We start from the raw sequence: 19,365 nt of genomic DNA, 5'->3' as shown, positions 1-19,365 counted from the left end.
ACAGCTGTCCTTGTCAGGCCCTCCGTCCTGCATTACTGACAAGGGTTAACCATGCCGGAAAATCTGGATGAACTTTCTCGGCCAATGCTGGGATCAAACACCCGAGCTCCAGACTAGCGAGCCAGCATCTTATCCACTTAGCCACCGTGACCCCCCATTAAAATAAGAGATCCTACAGGTATTCTTCTATCTATAAATTCCACTTACCTCAATATTTGACTTTTTTCAACTTTAGGGTCATAAATTCTTAACCTTGCCTCTTCATCCATTAAATATTTACTTAAATAAATCGCTGCAGATTCTCTGAAAATAAAGACCCCAAAAATTTAAAATTTGAATTCAAGTTGCAAAAAAAAAAAGTAAAATGAAAAAAGTAATTAAGCTTTGTGTAAACTTTTCAAATAAATTAGAAATAGTATCAGGTTCAGTTGACCTGGAAAAGTATAAGAAGTGCTGCTACAGCCTATTCTTATTCCAAATTGTAACTATCAAGGGTTCTTTTATGTTCATGCCAATGTGAACACAGTTTTTTCCCAATGTGAACACAGGTTAGTGATAATCAAGACAAAACTAAACATAAGTTGTTCTTACCTTGTATCTCCCGTATCTTTTTTAAAAGCAAAACCTAATATTGTGATATTTTTATCTGTAACTGTATTAAATAAACTTTCTACAACTCGATTAGCAAATCGTTGTCTCTGGTAATCGTTAATATCTACAACCTGTGTATTAAAATAGTATTACAGTTTATTATCATTATATTATTGTAAACAGCTAAACTATGGAATTGGAATGAAGAATGTAGAAATCCCTTCATGATTCTTTTAAATATCCTATTTCCTACCCTTATTTTAATATTCCTGCTTCCTTTATATTCCAAGCCTCAGCCTGAACAAAGGAGAAATTGATCAGACCATGACATGATTAAATTGAACACACTTTGCAATGAATAAATTGATCAGACGTTGCCATGATTAAATTGACCACACTTTGCAATGATTAAATTGATCGGACCTTGCCATGATCAAATTGATCAGACCTTGCCATGATCAAATTGATCAGACCTTGCCATGATTAAATTGATCGGACCTTGCCATGATTAAATTGATTGGACTTTGCCATGATTATATTGACCAGACCTTGTCTTGATTAAATTTTTTATTTCATGTGAGTCTAGGTGTGCTAATTGCTTGCTTGCTTTTCTTGTCAAGGTCTGTAGGATCTGGACTGGATTGAATAATATTTGTTCTATCGTAAGTGCAGGGGCACCGCACCACACACAAACAATAAAACAAGACAAACCTATAGACGAGACACAATATACAGTCATGACAAACAACAAAAGCACATGTCAGATCAAGTGCTGTAAGCATGCACCATAAATCACTTTAAAATAAATTATTTAGCTTCATCTCAGAATAGAACAAACACCACCTGGTGTAAATACAGTTTTTTGGAAATAACATACTAGTTGAGCTGTAAATAACATTAAAACATCTACACAGTTTATATTAAAATGTATTCAGATATCCTCAATTGATACCTTTTAATATCCATATGAATTTATTGATTTCAATGAAATAAATGTAACAATACCTGTTGCCAATAAGCTGCTGCTTCTGGTAAATTTAAACATTCACATAAATATACTAGATTTAACACATCTTTTTGAAAACAACTACCACCAAAACCTAGAAACGGTTAAAAAATAATGGTATTTTAATGTTTGTTGCCCGACTCAGAGAGCTGTCCATTGAGTTGTATTTAATTTCAATACTCTGTTCTCCACACCCTTTCTTCACTAGCCCAGTCGAGGCAGAACATGTCAATTTAATGTTTGTCGCCCGGCTCAGAGGACTGCCCATTAAGTTGTATTTAATTTCAATACTCTGTTCTCCAGACTCCATCTTCATTAGCTCAGTCAGAGCAGAATACAGAATATACTGTCACAAGATTGTAGTTTGCAAGAGATTAACCATCCCTCAAATCCAACTGGCGTGGTTTCGAATCCCCGGATGTATGTGACAAAGAGTAGGGTTGCCTGTCCAGCTTCGTGGGTTTTTCCCCCGGATAATCTGGTTTCCTCCCACTGCTAAGGACCCCTACGCACAAGCCAATTATTGAAATAAAATTAAACCATATGTTAGTCCCAAAATGACCTAGTCTGTGTTGAGTGGACGTTAAACCCCATTTCTCTCTCTCCATCCCTCAAATCACGATTAGAGACTTAAGATAATGAATATATTAGTGAAATCATCAACATCACCAGACCTTTCACTATAATGTTTCTGAATTGATAAAGAGTGTTGTTGTGAGGTAATCAGTCAAATTTGATCATTTTTTGCCTAGAGATAATTGTTTATTATGTATTTACACTTTCAATAGCACAATTACTCGTTCTAGTTATTTTATTTAGAATGATGCATGAAAGAGCGTGCCTAGAAATTTGTTAAAAATGTTTTCAGTAGCAGTCATTGTTATCTAGCTTAAAGCATAGTAAAAGATAATTGGACTATTTCCTTTAAGAGCGAATTGAGATGTACTCACCAACACTGGCCTTTAAGAATTTCGATCCTATCCGACTATCGGTACCAATAGCATTAGCTACCTCTGATACATCAGCACCTGTAGCCTCACATATAGCAGATATAGCATTTATACTGGATATTCTTTGAGCTAAAAATGCATTGGCAGCCTATAATAAAGAAAGATCTCAATATGATAGTCTATGGGGATTTCTCATATAAGAAGTGGTAGCAGGGTTTCTAGAAAGAAATTTACTTAACAAATTTTTTTTTACATCCTCAACATCCCTAGTGAAAGTGTTAAGATTCTAGAATAGAACAATCATGACTGGGAATACCGAGGGTGAAAATGATACTATGATATGATAAGACATGAAACAAATGGACATGTATAATATCTGGTTGACCCTCTCTTCATTAGACATTTTTATCATTTAACCCTTTAAGTACCAGATGCAAATATTGTAAATAACATGAAATTTACTGAAGCTTTTTTCTATGATACCATATACATTGAAATTTACATGCTTATTTTTATGAAAAGATAGGTTGCCAGGCAATGAAATATGTGTCCATATCAACTAAGTTGTCCAAGCAGTCCACAAAGATTATATAGCATATCTATTCTTTTGTAGGTAATGGAGAAATTATTCCATTGAAAATTCAGAGGTAGCTTTGAATAGGGACTCACACGATGACTGAAACAAATCTTACCAATTTGGAGAGTTCTGAAGACCAAGTATTCATTACAATAATTTTTTCTCTAGGAATCCAATGTTCATAGATCCAACAGAGAGCTTCAATAGCCTCTTGACCTAGACTATTTTTTTCTCCTCCTATTAAAACACGGTCGGGATCTAATACATCACTAACAGCAGTTCCTTCTGCTAAAAACTCAGGATTAGATAAAACCTACAAATAAACAGGACTCATTTCAAAATTTATTCCAGTCATATAGGTTGTTAAGATGCAAGCTGAACCAAATAAAAAATTTGTACAAGACAAAATAAATACAAACTATATAAAAATGTAATACAAATTGTATAAAAATTTAATACAAACCATATCAAAATATAATTCAAGCCATATGAAATATTTTTCAAACCATATTAAATTCAATATATCAGGTACATTTTCTTATTAAAACATCAATTTATTTTCAAATGTAACAATTTTTAAGTTCAAATTGCCTTACTGGTTAATTTCTAGAAAACCTTTATCATAAGCCCTGTGATATATTTTTAAGTCATAAAATTCTACGTCATGTAAGTGCCTGTAAACCATGTCTATATATACCTGCCAAAATTATATTGGTAACTAATTGTCTTGATTGTCAAGTCATTCATAGTCATATAACTGTAGAATGAAATCCCTAAAAGTCTTCCGTAACAATTTTCTATAAATCTAATAAATGTTTCCAAAGGGTTAAATAATTTGAACTGAAAATTTTCTGACACGGTAAAGAAGCTATATCGTCACATATTGGTGCTTGGTTTACATAGTTAAAACCAGTTATATTTATATCTTCCTATGAAACCTTGGATGGTCCCTTTAACTTAACTGTCTATTGAATTTCTAAATTTTCTTACTTGATATTTGACTCCAGGTTTGACATTAGCTTGTAAAATGTTACTAATACTTTGAGCCGCTTTAACAGGTACGGTACTCTTCTCGACAACAATCTTGGAACTTTTAGATACATCTGCTATTCTTCTAGCAGCTGCTTCTATATACTTCAAGTCTGCTGCACGACCCTTTAAAACGATGAAAGCAATAAGTGAGTTAATTATATTAAAGCCTTTTTCGACTTTGTTACGGTTATTTTGAGTCTAATAGTGGAGTAAAATGAGGTTTTAACGTCCCCTCAACACAATACTTAAATTAAGAAGAGTGAAGTGAAATTAACTCTTTCGATGAATAAGGTGGGTTTTTTTCATCAGTATGTAGACTGCAGTTACAATAAGATCATTCAAAATAATTTTCTAGTTGTCCAATATCATCGTGTAACTTAAAAGGGCTGCATAACATTTTTCAGTTTCAAAAATAAAGACCTCCTCATTGAATAACCCACATTCATATTTCCTGTGTTCATATTAAATCTACTAAGTTTCCATTTCAATTTGGAAGTGTCCAGTAGGCTCAATTATCAGGTACACAACCCTGATATACATTACTGACAAACCTACATGGCACTGGACAACCATAAATTGACTTATAGTTACCGTGAAATGGTGAACATTGAATAATCTGCGTAATATTTATTGTGTTATATAATATGCTGATTGTTATAGAATATATTTTCGATAATATCAAATCACAGAAAAATAAAAGAAAGGTGATTCTACTACCACTTTAAAATAAATAACGTGCATGTTCTGTGAAAAGATTGAATGTATGAAATTGCCTGAATTGATGTTGTTATGTTTACAAATATATCAATAAGACATATCAATTAATTTTCATCTTCTATTTCAAAATATTTATTATTGATGAATCTGAATCAAACGGTGTCAGCCTTTGTTTAATATTTCATAAGCTCAGATAATTAATCTATACTATCCCACACACTGGCTTTACTGGATGTTTTGACACACCTTTCTTGACAAGTGGAAAACTCCAGGTCTTGTAATTAGGTCTCATCAGTTAAAATTCTTTTATTTGGTAAATAAGCTGTTAACCCTTTAATGTCTAAACATTGCTATTGAAGTTTCATTTAATAAAATCTGAGCAAAATGAATTGTTAACCCTTTAATGTCCAGACATTGCTATTTAAAGATACATTATGGGAGATTTTAATAGAGAGATGGCCAGGCCATTCTTGCTATAAAAGTTCAAAAATAGATGATGAAAGAAGAATATATTGAAAATTTCAGTCAAATTACTTTATTCTGAACAAAGTTATCACTATTGTAATTTTTGACTAGAAATAGGAGTCAACTCTCCCTTCACCGTCTCCGAGAATATACAATTGTTTGATTGACAGGCGTTAACTCCACCTACATAATCTCGATTATCAAGTAACGTTTTCAATGGCTGTGGTTTGAGACGGGGTTGCAATTCAATTCGTATCACATTTATTTTTACTGCAAATTAAAAATAAGACTTTTCATATATAGATAAGAAGCGAAAGTTTGAAAGGAATGGATCAAATCAATGAGGCATAATTATAGCCGACTTCTTGTTAGCCTGCATGTACTCTTTCTTGTACTGTAACTGGTAGGCCTACAGTCCGTAACTCTCGAACAGGGATCCAATGGAGCTGCAATTCAACTGGGGTGATGTTACTGTTAGCTGTGATGTTTATCAATTTCTATAATTTTTCTGTAAACGCAAGTGACAAAAGACCGTATAATACCGACATCCAACCTCTCATTTTAACCACAACTAAACATAATATCAAGGCTGTATATATCAAACTTTCAGTCAAATTGACTGACATGCGGCCGCCTCGCTTCGTACAATCTATCATTTAGCCTCGATCTAAAATTATTTCCGGGAGTATGACGTCAACGTAACGGTTAATCTCCGCTTACGACGCCATTTAAAAATTTAATCAATCAACGAAATCCTGTTTAAATCCAAGCCGAATCCAAGCCATCCGTGGGTCTACAGAGTTGATTTTGTGCTTGTTGTGTAAATAAAGATCTAATTTATAATTTCTATGACATCTGAAGCCTAAATAAAGACTTGTAATAATCAGATTTAGCTCTTGCATAATGTATGTTTAAGTTTCATTTAATAAAATCGAAAATCCGAGAAAAATCTGGAAATGAATGGGTTATACTTAACAGTACTTTATCAATGATAAGAATATTTTTAACAGATAAAAACTGTGAAAGTTTGATAACTATGGCATGAAGATTTTAAATAAACCTAAAAATAATTATGTCCTACCAAGGGTATAATTAAAGTCCATATGTCCAGTGCCATAATCACATGACTACCATTAAAGTAAAGAAACTATTGACTTACATCAGAGAAATAGAATGAAATCAAAATAACTCTTGGCATTTAATCCTTCAGATCAGAAGAGCTATAGGTTTGGCATGAAATGTGATTCTGTTCAAAGAAATGATATGGGGTTTAACATCCTAATCCAACTGGGATAATAAAGATGGGCATACGCCATACAGTGTGCTATGGATGGAAATTTTGTACAGACAGCGGTGTTATGGCCTACTTTTATTTCTAATTCCAACTGTCAACGGTTCTTTTATGTGCACACCAATGTGGACATGGGACCATATACTTATAATATCTGGTTATTTTTCTCATTCAACCCTTTACGTACCAGATGCAAAAATTCCAACTGCCAAGGGATCTTTTACATGCACGACAATGTGTACACAGGACCTCAGGTTTTTGTCCCATCCAAACGAATATACATTGTCCCTTGCCAGACTCTCTACCCTGCAACACTGACAAAGTCCAACCACGCCAGAAAATCCTGATGAACATTCTCGGCCAACACCGGGATCAAACACAGGACCTCCAGTTTAGCGACCCAATGTCTTACTCACTGAGCCAACGCGGCTCCTCTGTTCAATGAATATAAAATAAAGAGTTACCTTTCCAATGCCAAAGTTTTTAGTGGGAGTATTGACACAGATAAAGATGAGATCAGCTTCTTGTATAGCAGTATCTATATCTGTAGAAAATGATAAATTTCTTCCACGACATGATTTTACTACATCATCTAAACCAGGCTAAAAGATGAAGGAAAAATACAATCAATGATGTATTATATCTTTTTTAATGTACAAAGAACATAGAATAAGTTTTTTTTTTGTTTGTTATGTCATGGTTTTTGTTCCTCATTAAAGATGCATTATGTAATAGTCTGGACTTTTTTCTGGCTTCAAATGTTATATAAATTATTAACATTTATTAAAAAGGCATTTATGTAAGAGCTAAATCTACCTATTGCAGGTCTTTCTTTGAGAATTAAATGTTATACAAATTATTAATTAGATATTTATTAACATGACAAGACCATAATCAACTTCAAAAACTCATAACTTCACAGAGAATAAGATAATTTGACTGAAATTTTCAAGATATTAATTTCTCATTATTTATTTTTGAAATATTATAGCAAGAATGGTCAGCTCCTTATCTGATTCATACATAATGCATCTTTAATGTACCGGTATGTTATACAAAATACAGTAATCATCCTAACCATCACAATATCTGGGCTACCCAGGTATTACTGTAAAATCTATAGTAGCCAGTGGCGACTCTTCAGCTTTTTTCATCTTAGGATTTTATTAAAAACAAATTGATGAGTATTTCTAAAATACTGTTAGAATTTATGCAAAAGGGTCAGAAAGAACATGGTTGTCAGTAATGGCTGAAACATGTTAGTAACTTGTGAAACCTTGTTGAAACGTCGCAGTGAAATAAACCATAGTAATTGTTATCCATAAAAGTGTGTTTTTGATTATGTTCCAATTACTAAATGCCATTCAAAGAATAGAATATGTTAGTAACTGAACCGTGCACCCTGACGTTCCTCATGTTTTTCAGTAAATTCAATTGTTAAAAACACTTATATGGATATACTACTTCTGAATTTATTAACATGCTACGTTTCAATACACATAAAGATATCATTATTTGCTTGATAAATATATCTGTATGTGTATCGAAGCGTAGCATATTAATAAATTCAGAAGTAGTATATATATATAAGTGTTTTTAATTTGTGAAATCTACTTCTATATGTCTTATAAGGATTAAATTATAAATTCAATTGTGACGGTATTTTTGAAATTCATTCCACTTTCCTTCATTTTTAATATTATATAAACATAAGAATATAGACCAAGTTGCTGTGTTGTTACGGGTATAACCATGGATTTTACAATGGATATAATCATGGACCTTATAATACAACTTCCATGATGTAATAATATGAATATTGACATCTCATTAAATTTGACATTATGGCACTTCAAGGAAACAAGTACAAAAAGAAGTACAAAACAGGAATGAATTACGGGTAGACCACAGTTGAGCGAAAAATGCATCAGTGTACTTTCAAATGTCAGAGCAATATTTGAATTAAAGTGCACATGTTATTATTAAAATTGAGTCACATAAAAACTGCATTTGTCATATTTCTTTGCCACTGTTAATGCCCAAGTATGCCTCTAAAAGAAATCAAAGCTTTAGCACCAATGCAAGTTTAGAAATATATTTTTCTTTGATTTGACCTTTCTAAAATTGTGCAACTTTATTAAAAAAATAAACAAAAATCTGGTTCTAGTTGCCTATGAGTATTTAAAACACGATTTACCCTTTCTAAAAATTAAAAACTTCATGCTAACTAAACAAATAAGTTTTACATTTAGTTGTTTTAAATTTATACCACCTTCCATCATAACGAACCTCATAGAGTGGCAGGTGATCAGAATTCCATTGTTTTATTCTTTCTTCACTAAGATCAACAACTGTGACTTGTATTGCTGGACATTTACTGGCTATAACGGCACAAGATGGTCCACCAACATAGCCAGCACCTATACAACATATCTTCTTTAACGTCATCTTCCACGTACTGTAATTAAAAACAAATTGAGACTAACAGTATTAATTTTTAATGATAGGTCAGAAAAACATCAGCATTTTTAAGCCAGCCATGCCCACGAGTAACGTTTTCCTTTCTCCGAATCTTGTCAAAAATCAATAACTTGCCCGTAGACTGATCAAAATAGTTGATACATTATACAACTTCTGTTTCTACTTCAATGAAAAGTTTTAACTGTTATACATTATTAGTCAAATGAGCATTTTTGATAGTTCTGAAATGGCATACGCCTACAGTGTGGATATAAAAATTTGTGAGAACTAACAAATGTCTCATATGCTGTTCAGTTGCTTAAGTTAAAACTGCCAGTGATGATGATAAGGTTTAATTTCTGAAATCTCAATGCAATGGTAATAAACCCAGCTCCATAGTCAAAATAAACAGAAAAATAAGCTTGCGTTCAGGCAACAAAGTCAAGGTAGCATAACTAAGAATTTAAACTAGCTTAACATAAGCATCTAATCTGTTTATATACTAAATAACTTATGGATAATTGCTGATGTATCAGATATTTTTATTATAAAATCGTCAATATTTCCAAACAATTACTCAAGCTTTAAAAGTGAAAAACTAAAAATAACCACAAACTGATTTTGGTTAATCAAGAACACAACATATAATCATCTGGAAATTTTAGCATATTTTTAGAATCAAATGACTACTTACATACAAGTATTCATTTTTGAAAATTCAACCTTTTTGTAAACTTGTTAAAATATATAAATGTAGTAACAAAGCTGTGTGACATGTTAGTTCATGGATCATCTGTCATCTATTAAGCTATGAAAATACAAGTCATTGCCTGGGAACATTAACAGTCTACATTTCCCATCTAGTGACTTGCATTCAAGTCCTACATACAGAGCTTGCATTTATTTGACATCAGACTAGAGTAACTTCAAGCCTTTTAAAAAGGCATTATTATGGTATTATATTATAATTATTTAAGACAATATTGGTTTTAAGTATTATGAAAAGCCAGGAGTTAATACAATTTCAATTTTAAATCTCTTAGACACCTGCAACTAACAGAATGTAGTAATACCAGTACTCTGACATTTGACACTATGCCATAAAACACATAACTAGGGCCTAAAAATAATATACTGATTTCTCTATCAGACATCCACTAGTTTAAGCACTATATATTTTCAGTCAAAACAGTCAAAAAAACATTAAATTCTTATAGGTGTAGCAGTAGTCTAGTCTGTATTCACTTTATCCATAAAATATTCGGTTTTTAATCCAGGTCAATATAACCCTAGACATACAAAATATTTTCTGTCTACTTTAAAGCAGCACACTATATAATGCATGTGTCCCATGACTGGATTGTTTTCTTCTTGAAAGTAAAAAACTGATTCTGTGAATCTGTACCATGACATTTTTTTCTAATACTCTTTATCTCCAGGTTTGAATCAATGGATATAGACCTAAAATTTTGACCACAATCCTATATGAACATACTAGACACAAGGTTAATAAATTATCAATGCGTCAAATCATGGCAAGACAAGATATTTTCTTTAAAAAAAACTGGATGAACTTAGATGCAAGATGCCCACTTTAATCCTAGGTCACAACCCACCATACATGCTACTACGGGCAGTCTACGGGGGAAATTTAAATAAACCTGTGCGTGAGACTTATGCAAAGCCTGAATCTGTGCCTGACATTGTCTATAACAGGTGCCTTGTTATTTCCAGGCATGATTAACATCCCAAACAAACCCTAGTTGGACTCAACTTATTATTGAATATCCAAGTACTACTAGCCCTCACACAGTATGGTGTGGTACCATATTTTTAAAAGACGTTCATTAGACTCCTTAAAAATAACATAAAAAAACAATGTGTGAGGACTATTACTTGGATATTTGATAATTATTTGAGTCTAAAGTTATTTCATATCATTTTACAAACTCACATACAGAAAGTTTTAAAAGGACTCAATTTAATTTGCACATCCCCGACATGACTGGAAATCCCTGACATGACTAGACAGTCAAATCACTCAAAATAGCAAACACTTTCTAACCAAGTGGTTTAAGACCACCAAAGCGCTCATGCTTCATTATGCTATCTAAATCAGACATACAAAAAATGAACTTAAACTGCCCCCCAAACCCTGTAAAACCCATTGTAAATCAGCTGTCTATGTCACACTCAAGAGAACACAAAAACTAGAGAAAATTATCATAATACAATAAAATCACAAACCTTAAATACATCATAATATTGTTATAGATTAGATCGTAGCTATCAGTTGACAGTCAGACTATATTGTGTGAATTGTAGATATACCTGTAACGTATACTCCATTTATGACAGCTGGAATTCAATACACTATAAACAGCCCCATTTAGTGATACATCTAATGCATCAAAAACTATAGATTGTATATATGTATAAATATATCACCGATATGTGGCGTACTATTGACTGAAGTGTTATAGGAAATAGATTATAAAAAAAATTTAATACCTCATTATTTACACAACAATGAAAAAAGTTGACAAATTAAAAAGAGGTCTTCATAGCCTGTTCAATAGGGAACCTTATAATTTTCATAATGCAAAGAGCTGTCAATAAAAAGAGATCTATTTCAAGTTCATTTATTATAAGCTATAACGTGAAAAGCCTGAATATATTACAGGTAATATGTTTCGTGCAATTCTCTTGTATAGTCTCTTGGGAGCCACGGAGGTCCCATGTTCAATTCGTGTTTAAGCTAAGCAAGTTTGACAGCGGTGCAGAGCAAATGGCAATGTATAGTTGTTTGGATGGGACAAAAAACTGAGGTCCTGTGTGCATATTGGCATGCACATAAAAGAACCCATGACAGATATAATTCGAAATAAGAGCAGGCCGTAGTGCCACGGTCTGGGCAAAATTTCCCTCAATGCACAGTGCATGGTGTCCATCTTCATTAGCTCAATTGGTGCCGAACAGTAGGATGTTAAATCCCATTTCATTTCATTTGAATTGTCTCTTATATGTGTTAAGACTTTGGAATCTGTCTGGCACTAGCTGTACCCAATCTTATTAAAATACAGATTTATATTTCATTTCGTTTTTTTTTTTAATACTCTCGATGGCCTCTACTACATGAAGATCTGACGGCTTTTGACCCTATGATGTCAGACCTTGATGTCTCTAGTCAGATACCCACAATTTGGTGCATCACACGCCAAGAACACACTGCAACAGACTGTTTCATTGGCTAATCCCTCACATCATAGTTAGTGTTAGTTGTATTTTACGGCCGCTTCCACCGAGGTGATATCGCATCAACCAGAATGTGGGTTATACAGCAACTCTTACAGATCCTAGTGTAGTAAAATCAAGTAAAACGAAATTTTGAACTATGAAAAATGAAACAAAATAGGCTCTGTGTTTTAATCAGATTAAGCTGTACCACTCAATAAATATAATATCTCACATGTAGGGAACATAATCCTGGGTAATCTTTTAGTATCTGGATAGAGTAATGAAGAATATTCTCTCAGTGTTATTAGACTAACACTCCTTGAAATGTTGCTTAAATTTATTAGTACTGGTTCAGTTTTCTATAAATTATAGTTTAAAAGCCAAGGTGAGGTTATACATGTACAATGTAGTTCATAATCTCAGGTTAAGTTATAGTTTATATTCCAAGGAGAACTTATAGTTTACAATCCCAGATTAAGTTATAGTTTATGATACTGGGCGAAGTTATAGTTTATTATAATCCTATATGAAGTTATAGTTTATAACCCAAGGCGAAGTTATAGTTTATATTCCCAGGTGAAATTATAGTTCATAATCCCATGTGAATTTATACTTTATAATCCTGGGTGAAGTTATAGTTTATATTCCTGGGGGAGTTGAAGTTTTAGTTTATATTCCCTGGGGAGTTGAAGTTTTAGTTTATAATCTCAGGTGTTACCTCAGGTAAGATATAAATAGTATTAGAGAAAGTGGGTGGACATAATCTGAAATTGATCCCTTTAATGAGACATACAAATAGAAAATCCATTGGGCGCACGCTTGAACGGTTGTTATGATATCAAATTCACCTGCTCTTCACTCAGTATTTAATTCTGCCCAATGTCTAGCTTTCCGGACTATGATTACACCAAGTATACCATACTCAATCATTTCCAATTTATTTTTCAGGGACAGAGCCACTGAAACTAGATTTATTTTATCTTTGCAATTCTAGGAATTCTTTATCTATAAAACATCAACACAAGCTTTGTTGAATTAAAGGACATTTTCTATATCAAATTACAATGGTTAACAAACAATTTAACAACCAATCAATTACCATACCTACTCGGTAATCAAAACAGCAAGGACTAACCAGAGTCATAATATGTTTTACAAATAAGAATGACAAAATTGAATACATCACGATGTTTGATTAAAGAGAGCAAGGAAAAATCCAAATGATCACAGATAATTGAAAGTAGTTAGACACAAGAAGTCTGTCTTGATAGTACACTGCTGTTTAGAATGTAAATTTATAACAAAATACTGTGAAGAGTATAATAAGTTTATTTGGGAATCCACCTGACATTTCGAAATAAAGATGTACCCAGTATTTATTTCCAGTTTTAAAAGACAAAAATAAAGATGAGTATCTATCAACGACCATCTATCTCAGTGTAGGTTATGCTTATTGTTGTACATTGTATACCTGCATTGTTATTTGATTAATTCCATTCCAGCCCCAACATGCCAGATGGTTAAATATTGTTTAAGACCTTACCTATTCAAAAGTATATATATCAAAAATTATGTTGGTCTAAAGATTCTTTAGATTGATCAACTGTAATTTAAAGCAGAGCTAGATCTCTTTACAGTCCAAATAAAGTATTGACTTTGGTTGTTTCGATTTGATGTGTCATTTTGACCTGTGATGGGGAGAGAGAGAGAGAGAGAGAGAGAGAGAGAGATGGGGTTTATCATCCACTCGACACAAACTAGGTTCAATTTTATTTCAATAGTTCACTGACGCGTAGGGGTATTTAGCAGTGGGAGGAAACCGGAAAACCCTGAGAAAACCCACAAGGTTGGACAGGCGACCCTACTCCTTGTCATGTACATCCGGGGAATCAAAACCTCGCCAATTTACTCAATAACAGACCTAATGATAAAATGCGCACATGCTAACCATTCGGCCACCCAACCCCTTAAGGCCTAAAGAAAGACCTACAATAGGCAAATTTTGCTTTTAAATAATGCATGTTTAACCAAGGCTTTCCCTTACATCTGATAATCTAGAGAGCAGGATATAGGCTTGTCATGTCTAAATAATAGTTTATATAACATAACCATTCAACAGGCAAGTTTAGCTCTTGCATAATGCCTCTTTAACTTTTTAGGTATTTGATTCATGTACATGTATGTAATATAAGTGAAATAGAGTAGAACTTGTGTATTCAGTCACTTGATTTCTTTATAAAGAAATTGATATGCACACCTTACTGTTAATGTTAAACAAACATGAATAGGGGTTCTCCAGTACTGCTTCAGGGTTTTTTTATTTGATTAAGTAGGATATATTTGAAAAGCTGATTATCGGCCAATATCCAATTTAAACTTCATTTCAAAGATATATAGATAAATGTTTGCACAGCAAAATACTTATCCTTAACAGCCTTCATGATCATTTCCAAAATAGAAATATTGAATATCACCAAATCTACTCTAATCAAGATTCATAATATTATTTGTCTGTTAAAAATGAAAATTGTGTAAGTATTGATAAGGTTGACCTTGTAATTCTTTTAGTTATGCTTCAGTTTGACTTCTGAATTACTGGTTCGTCCCTCAATCTTTTAAAAACTTATCTATAGGTGTCAATGTTAAACATGCAAAGATCAGGATTGGGTCCAATCCTGTTTAGTCTATACTGTGTGTACAACACCTAACTATAGACAAAATAGTTGGAATATCACATATATGCATTGCAGATGACAGACATAGTTATAGGTTGACTTAATACCATCTAATTTTAGTAATTTTGAAGGATGTAAATTTATTAAATCTCAAACTTGGATATTGAATAATTTTTTACACTTACATGGAGATAAAACAGAATATATTCTTATAATAATTGGACCTAATAATAATTTTAGAAAGGTTTCAGGCATTCCATTTTTTAATAATTTTGGTGCTTATTTTGATAGTACCGGATAATATGCTCTTGACAACTCAAATTAATCAGAACTGTAAACAAAGTTATTTCCCTTTAACAAATATTGCTAAAATACTAGTCTCGGTCACAACCTCCTTCTAGCCTTTAACGTACAGAGGGTTTGGGTCGGTTTTCAACATTTGGTGAAGTTTACTGGATAATCAACCACATAACAAAAACCTCCCAGTTACGCATGGGCAATGAAACTTTATTGTTAAAGTCATGGTGAACATAGAGAAATATTACAATAAAAAGTGTAGGATATTGAACAGGAAATGCAAATAGATTCTTCTGAAATGGCAATTCTTAAATTAAATTCATGGGCGTCGATATCTTGTTTTAGGGCTAGTTACCTCTCTTAGGTTTTGTTCATGATAATGTAAAAGACCGGATAATCTAGCCAATGACATAGTTATTCTCAAATGTTGACAACTCATCCAGATTAATATTCGTAGAATATTTGTCTGAATGATAGTGATGGAGAATACTAAAATACATAAAATACTGAGGCCACCAAAACTCTAAGTACACAATTTATCACTTTTATCTGGATTGAAAAATTGAACAGCCTACAAGTACTTTATTACTCCTAATTACTCTAACTAAAATACATAAACATATTACACCTTCGTTTATATAGAGAACAGTCTTTTTCTTATCAAACTTAAAACCTTTCGAATAAACTTCCACTTGCTATTAAAAGCAGCCTTTCAGTTGAATCATTCAAAAATTCCTTCAATACGCGGTACTCATTTATTTTTAAAAGTGTGCAGGTGTTAACTATCTTTATTAGTATAGTACAATTCTGAAACTTTTGAAAAAAATGCTATGTTTTCATGAAAAACATATAAATCTTTGATCTATAAACCTCTTGCCAATTGTCTTTCTCCTCTCACGCTCACGATTTGTTTCCTCAGTCTCGCATTATAACATTTTGATTTGTAAATACTAATGATGTTTCATAGTAAAAGGTGACTTTGTTCTTTGAGGGGTCGCGATTAGATGATGGTTTCTGGAATGGCTGAGACAAATGGCTGGGAACTACTGGTATACTATTCAATAAGATGGTCAAAAACAGATAAACAAATACACATTTCTAGTAAATAAACACATTTCTAACCACTAGTAAATCAACATCTTTCAATCACAGCATTTTCACACTTTCACATCATTAAATGTAATGTATCTTATGTTAGAATTCAGTTGTATTGTAAATTAACAATGTATTCATAACAACAACTTACATTTTCTGAACAGGCGGGTTTCCATCATCTGTTTGTTGGATTTCTAAATCAGACATGCTTTAAGATATTAGTCCTCAAATTAATTAAAGAATTAAAGAAGAAATTAAATTTATGAATGTAGGTCTCCAGCACATATAACGAATGTATACCCAGTAAGATGACAACACCATGAATAAAGCTCTAATTTCTCAAAATATTTTCACAACACACTCGATTTAATTTTTCTTTTATGTATTTAGTTAGGGTGTGGTTAAGATATTAAACACAGTTTTATTTAGGTAGGTTATATTTTTAAGGTGGAGCTGAATCTAGTCAAACCTTCTATAGAAATATATGGGGGGTCAGCCAAGTTTCAATATACTATATTGATGATATTATTGTAAATTAGATCTTTATACCATTGTATGTTCTATAGGTGTGTACGTGTAAGTGAAACTTCTACGGATTTCATTCAAAACATATCATCCTTAAAAATCTACACTATTGTCAAGATTACAATCTTGCCAGTCAGTTATTTCTTAAGATGTGTGTGTGCACGTATTGATATTTTTTTCTATAAAAATATCTTCCTTCCTTTAAGTTATTTATAGATTTTATAAGCTCTACTTTAATGTGTTTATAAAGGATTTCATTACACAAAGACAATAAAAAATACTTGTAAAACAAATAGATAAAAAGAATTGTCATATCTTGAAGTAAAGGAGGGGGACCTAGGCATGACTGGAGCATTATGCCTATCTTACAAATGCACCAAGTAAAGACAAAATATTAAAATATTTTTTGGGGATCTAAGTCTCTTTTTCCGTAAGTACTTAGAGCACCCTCCCTATCTTTTGACATTACTCAAAATCTCACTCCGCTTCCCCCTTCACAACTCTCCCAGATTAATTTTGAATACTCTCTGAAAATACTTTAATAATGCCAAAAATCAAAAAAAATATTTCCAGGACATGACTCTACCAACCCTGAAATCTAGCACCTGCAGCATTTATACCATGATATATAAATTGCATAGAAGCTTGTTTTTTGCAAACCTCATTTATGCATTGCGTTACACATTTTACAATATCGGCGTTTTATACAAGACATGCTTTCTGTATTAGAAAAGTCGATGTATTTAATTAAAAATATACACCATCAAAATTTGGAACTTAACTCATTTAGAATCAATTAAATGAAGACAAAATATCAAACCCAAACCCACAGAGATTATATTTATATCAATTTATTTCTCCACACTGGACGAAAGATCAGTTTTTGAGTTCTGAATTTTTCCACTTGTTTAAAACAGTAAACATCTGATACCACTTCTCACTTGAGAATCGACATAACTACAAACTACATGTAACTAACAAATGTCTCTGATACTTTTGTATTTCCAATGATCACACATCACATTAACCCGTTATACAATATCAAGATAATTAAATTTTGTAAATGAACCCATCCAACCATTCAGACAAAATTTGGTATCAAATTATTCAAATGCAAAAAGTGATAATGTGACTGCACTAAATGGAACCTTACTATGCTAATTGTATGTCTATGTACGGCAAATGTTTCAGTATTTCAGTATTCAGCCTCAACATAAAACTATACTAGTCTAGAATTTAGTGACAAAACGTCTATTTTTCTTCAACCTTTGATAAAATATAAATCCAAACCTTATTCTCCTGAATGTTCACCTAACAAAACCAGCTGTTGAAAAGTTCTTCAAAGAGTCTTTTTCTTTTTTAAAAGTAGAACAAACACAAAATATAATACTTGACTGTATAATAGTACAAGCTCTAAAATAAGTGAAATGAACTGGGGTTTAACGTCCTACTGTTCTGCTCCGACTGGGCTAATGAAGATGGATCTCTACAATAAGACTGCTCTTACTAACACACTCTTTCAAAGTCTTACTTAAACGAAGTTCAGGAGAATTTCAGAACAATCCATTGATATAATGAATGCATTCATAATGTTCACAAGTTGAAACAAGAAAGACATTAATCACCCATTCACTTAACAAACTCTCCAGATCAACAGATCATTGTATTTAATTAGACAGCTGGATATAACCACACCTATTATTGATAACACCTTAAATCAGAGATTATCTGAATATCCTAAGTATTGGAATTAGCCCACACTTTGGTATAACAATTGAAGCAATTAGAGATAATATGTAGCGTAGCCAATCCTTTAAAGGAGTGTCATTGCATGGGATCTAAGTTCATCAACATCCGTGAATAATAGAAATATAGGTCAAAATAAAAGAGAATAAAAAAAACTCAGCCCTTAATTGTTAAAGAAAGTAGGTTTTCAGGCATAATAAAAAGGAACTGTCATATGGACAATCACTTTTAATACAGTGAACCATGACCATTTCTGTGACGCATGTGACCAATCAAAAAGGCAAACTTAAAACCTCTGGATTACTGAAACAAAAAATAAATAAACCCGCAGAACATTTTCTATAAGTACTTTAAGCATCAAAAGAAAGGTCAGGTTCGTATGTTACACTGAATTGCATAAAACTGGCTAAATGTTTTTACTTTTAATGTCTTCAAGTCTCCAACTTCCCCTGAGCAAAAAGGCTCCTTCCCAAACACAGAATTGAACCCAGGGAATGTTTTCAAAAATGCAACCTGACTTCTGAGATGGTAATGTGTTCTACATGATTTTCATATAACTCATGCTGCATGTGATGTTCACCGGGACCAGCCCTATAAAATGCACCCCCATACCTGGTTCAATCATTCACACGACAACGTCAGCCGCATGCCACGCCCACGACAGCTTAGAGGAACCAGGCGCTTGGAAGACTCGACATTGG

At 32.6% G+C, this 19,365-nt stretch overlaps 1 protein-coding gene across 8 annotated transcripts in view; it reads right to left on the bottom strand.

Annotated features, from left to right (window-relative positions):
* LOC126830948 (UDP-glucose 6-dehydrogenase) overlaps nucleotides 1–19,365 on the bottom strand; it is a 28,956-nt gene that overhangs the window by 7,704 nt on the left and 1,887 nt on the right. The window contains exons 1-9 of one of the 8 annotated variants that reach the window (XM_050561477.2): nucleotides 16,545–16,715; nucleotides 8,919–9,087; nucleotides 7,094–7,231; nucleotides 4,115–4,279; nucleotides 3,240–3,437; nucleotides 2,548–2,695; nucleotides 1,597–1,691; nucleotides 592–722; nucleotides 208–303 (exon numbers count right to left, since the gene is read on the bottom strand). In XM_050561477.2, coding sequence (XP_050417434.1) covers nucleotides 208–303; nucleotides 592–722; nucleotides 1,597–1,691; nucleotides 2,548–2,695; nucleotides 3,240–3,437; nucleotides 4,115–4,279; nucleotides 7,094–7,231; nucleotides 8,919–9,087; nucleotides 16,545–16,600 — 1,196 coding nt within the window. In that variant the 5' untranslated portion in view covers nucleotides 16,601–16,715. Of the gene's footprint in view, nucleotides 1–207; nucleotides 304–591; nucleotides 723–1,596; nucleotides 1,692–2,547; nucleotides 2,696–3,239; nucleotides 3,438–4,114; nucleotides 4,280–7,093; nucleotides 7,232–8,918; nucleotides 9,088–9,783; nucleotides 10,069–10,136; nucleotides 10,295–11,336; nucleotides 11,536–11,600; nucleotides 11,670–13,869; nucleotides 13,935–16,544; nucleotides 16,716–19,365 lie in introns of those variants that run through there. The other 7 variants (XM_050561483.2, XM_050561480.1, XM_050561482.2 and 4 more) reach the window with 7 other exon arrangements.

The sequence above is a fragment of the Patella vulgata genome, chromosome 8 (genome assembly GCF_932274485.2).
Source record: "Patella vulgata chromosome 8, xgPatVulg1.2, whole genome shotgun sequence".
Lineage (NCBI taxonomy): Eukaryota > Metazoa > Mollusca > Gastropoda > Patellidae > Patella > Patella vulgata.
The sequence above is the reverse complement of the archived record's forward strand: the minus strand, read 5'-3'. Positions and strand labels throughout refer to the sequence as shown.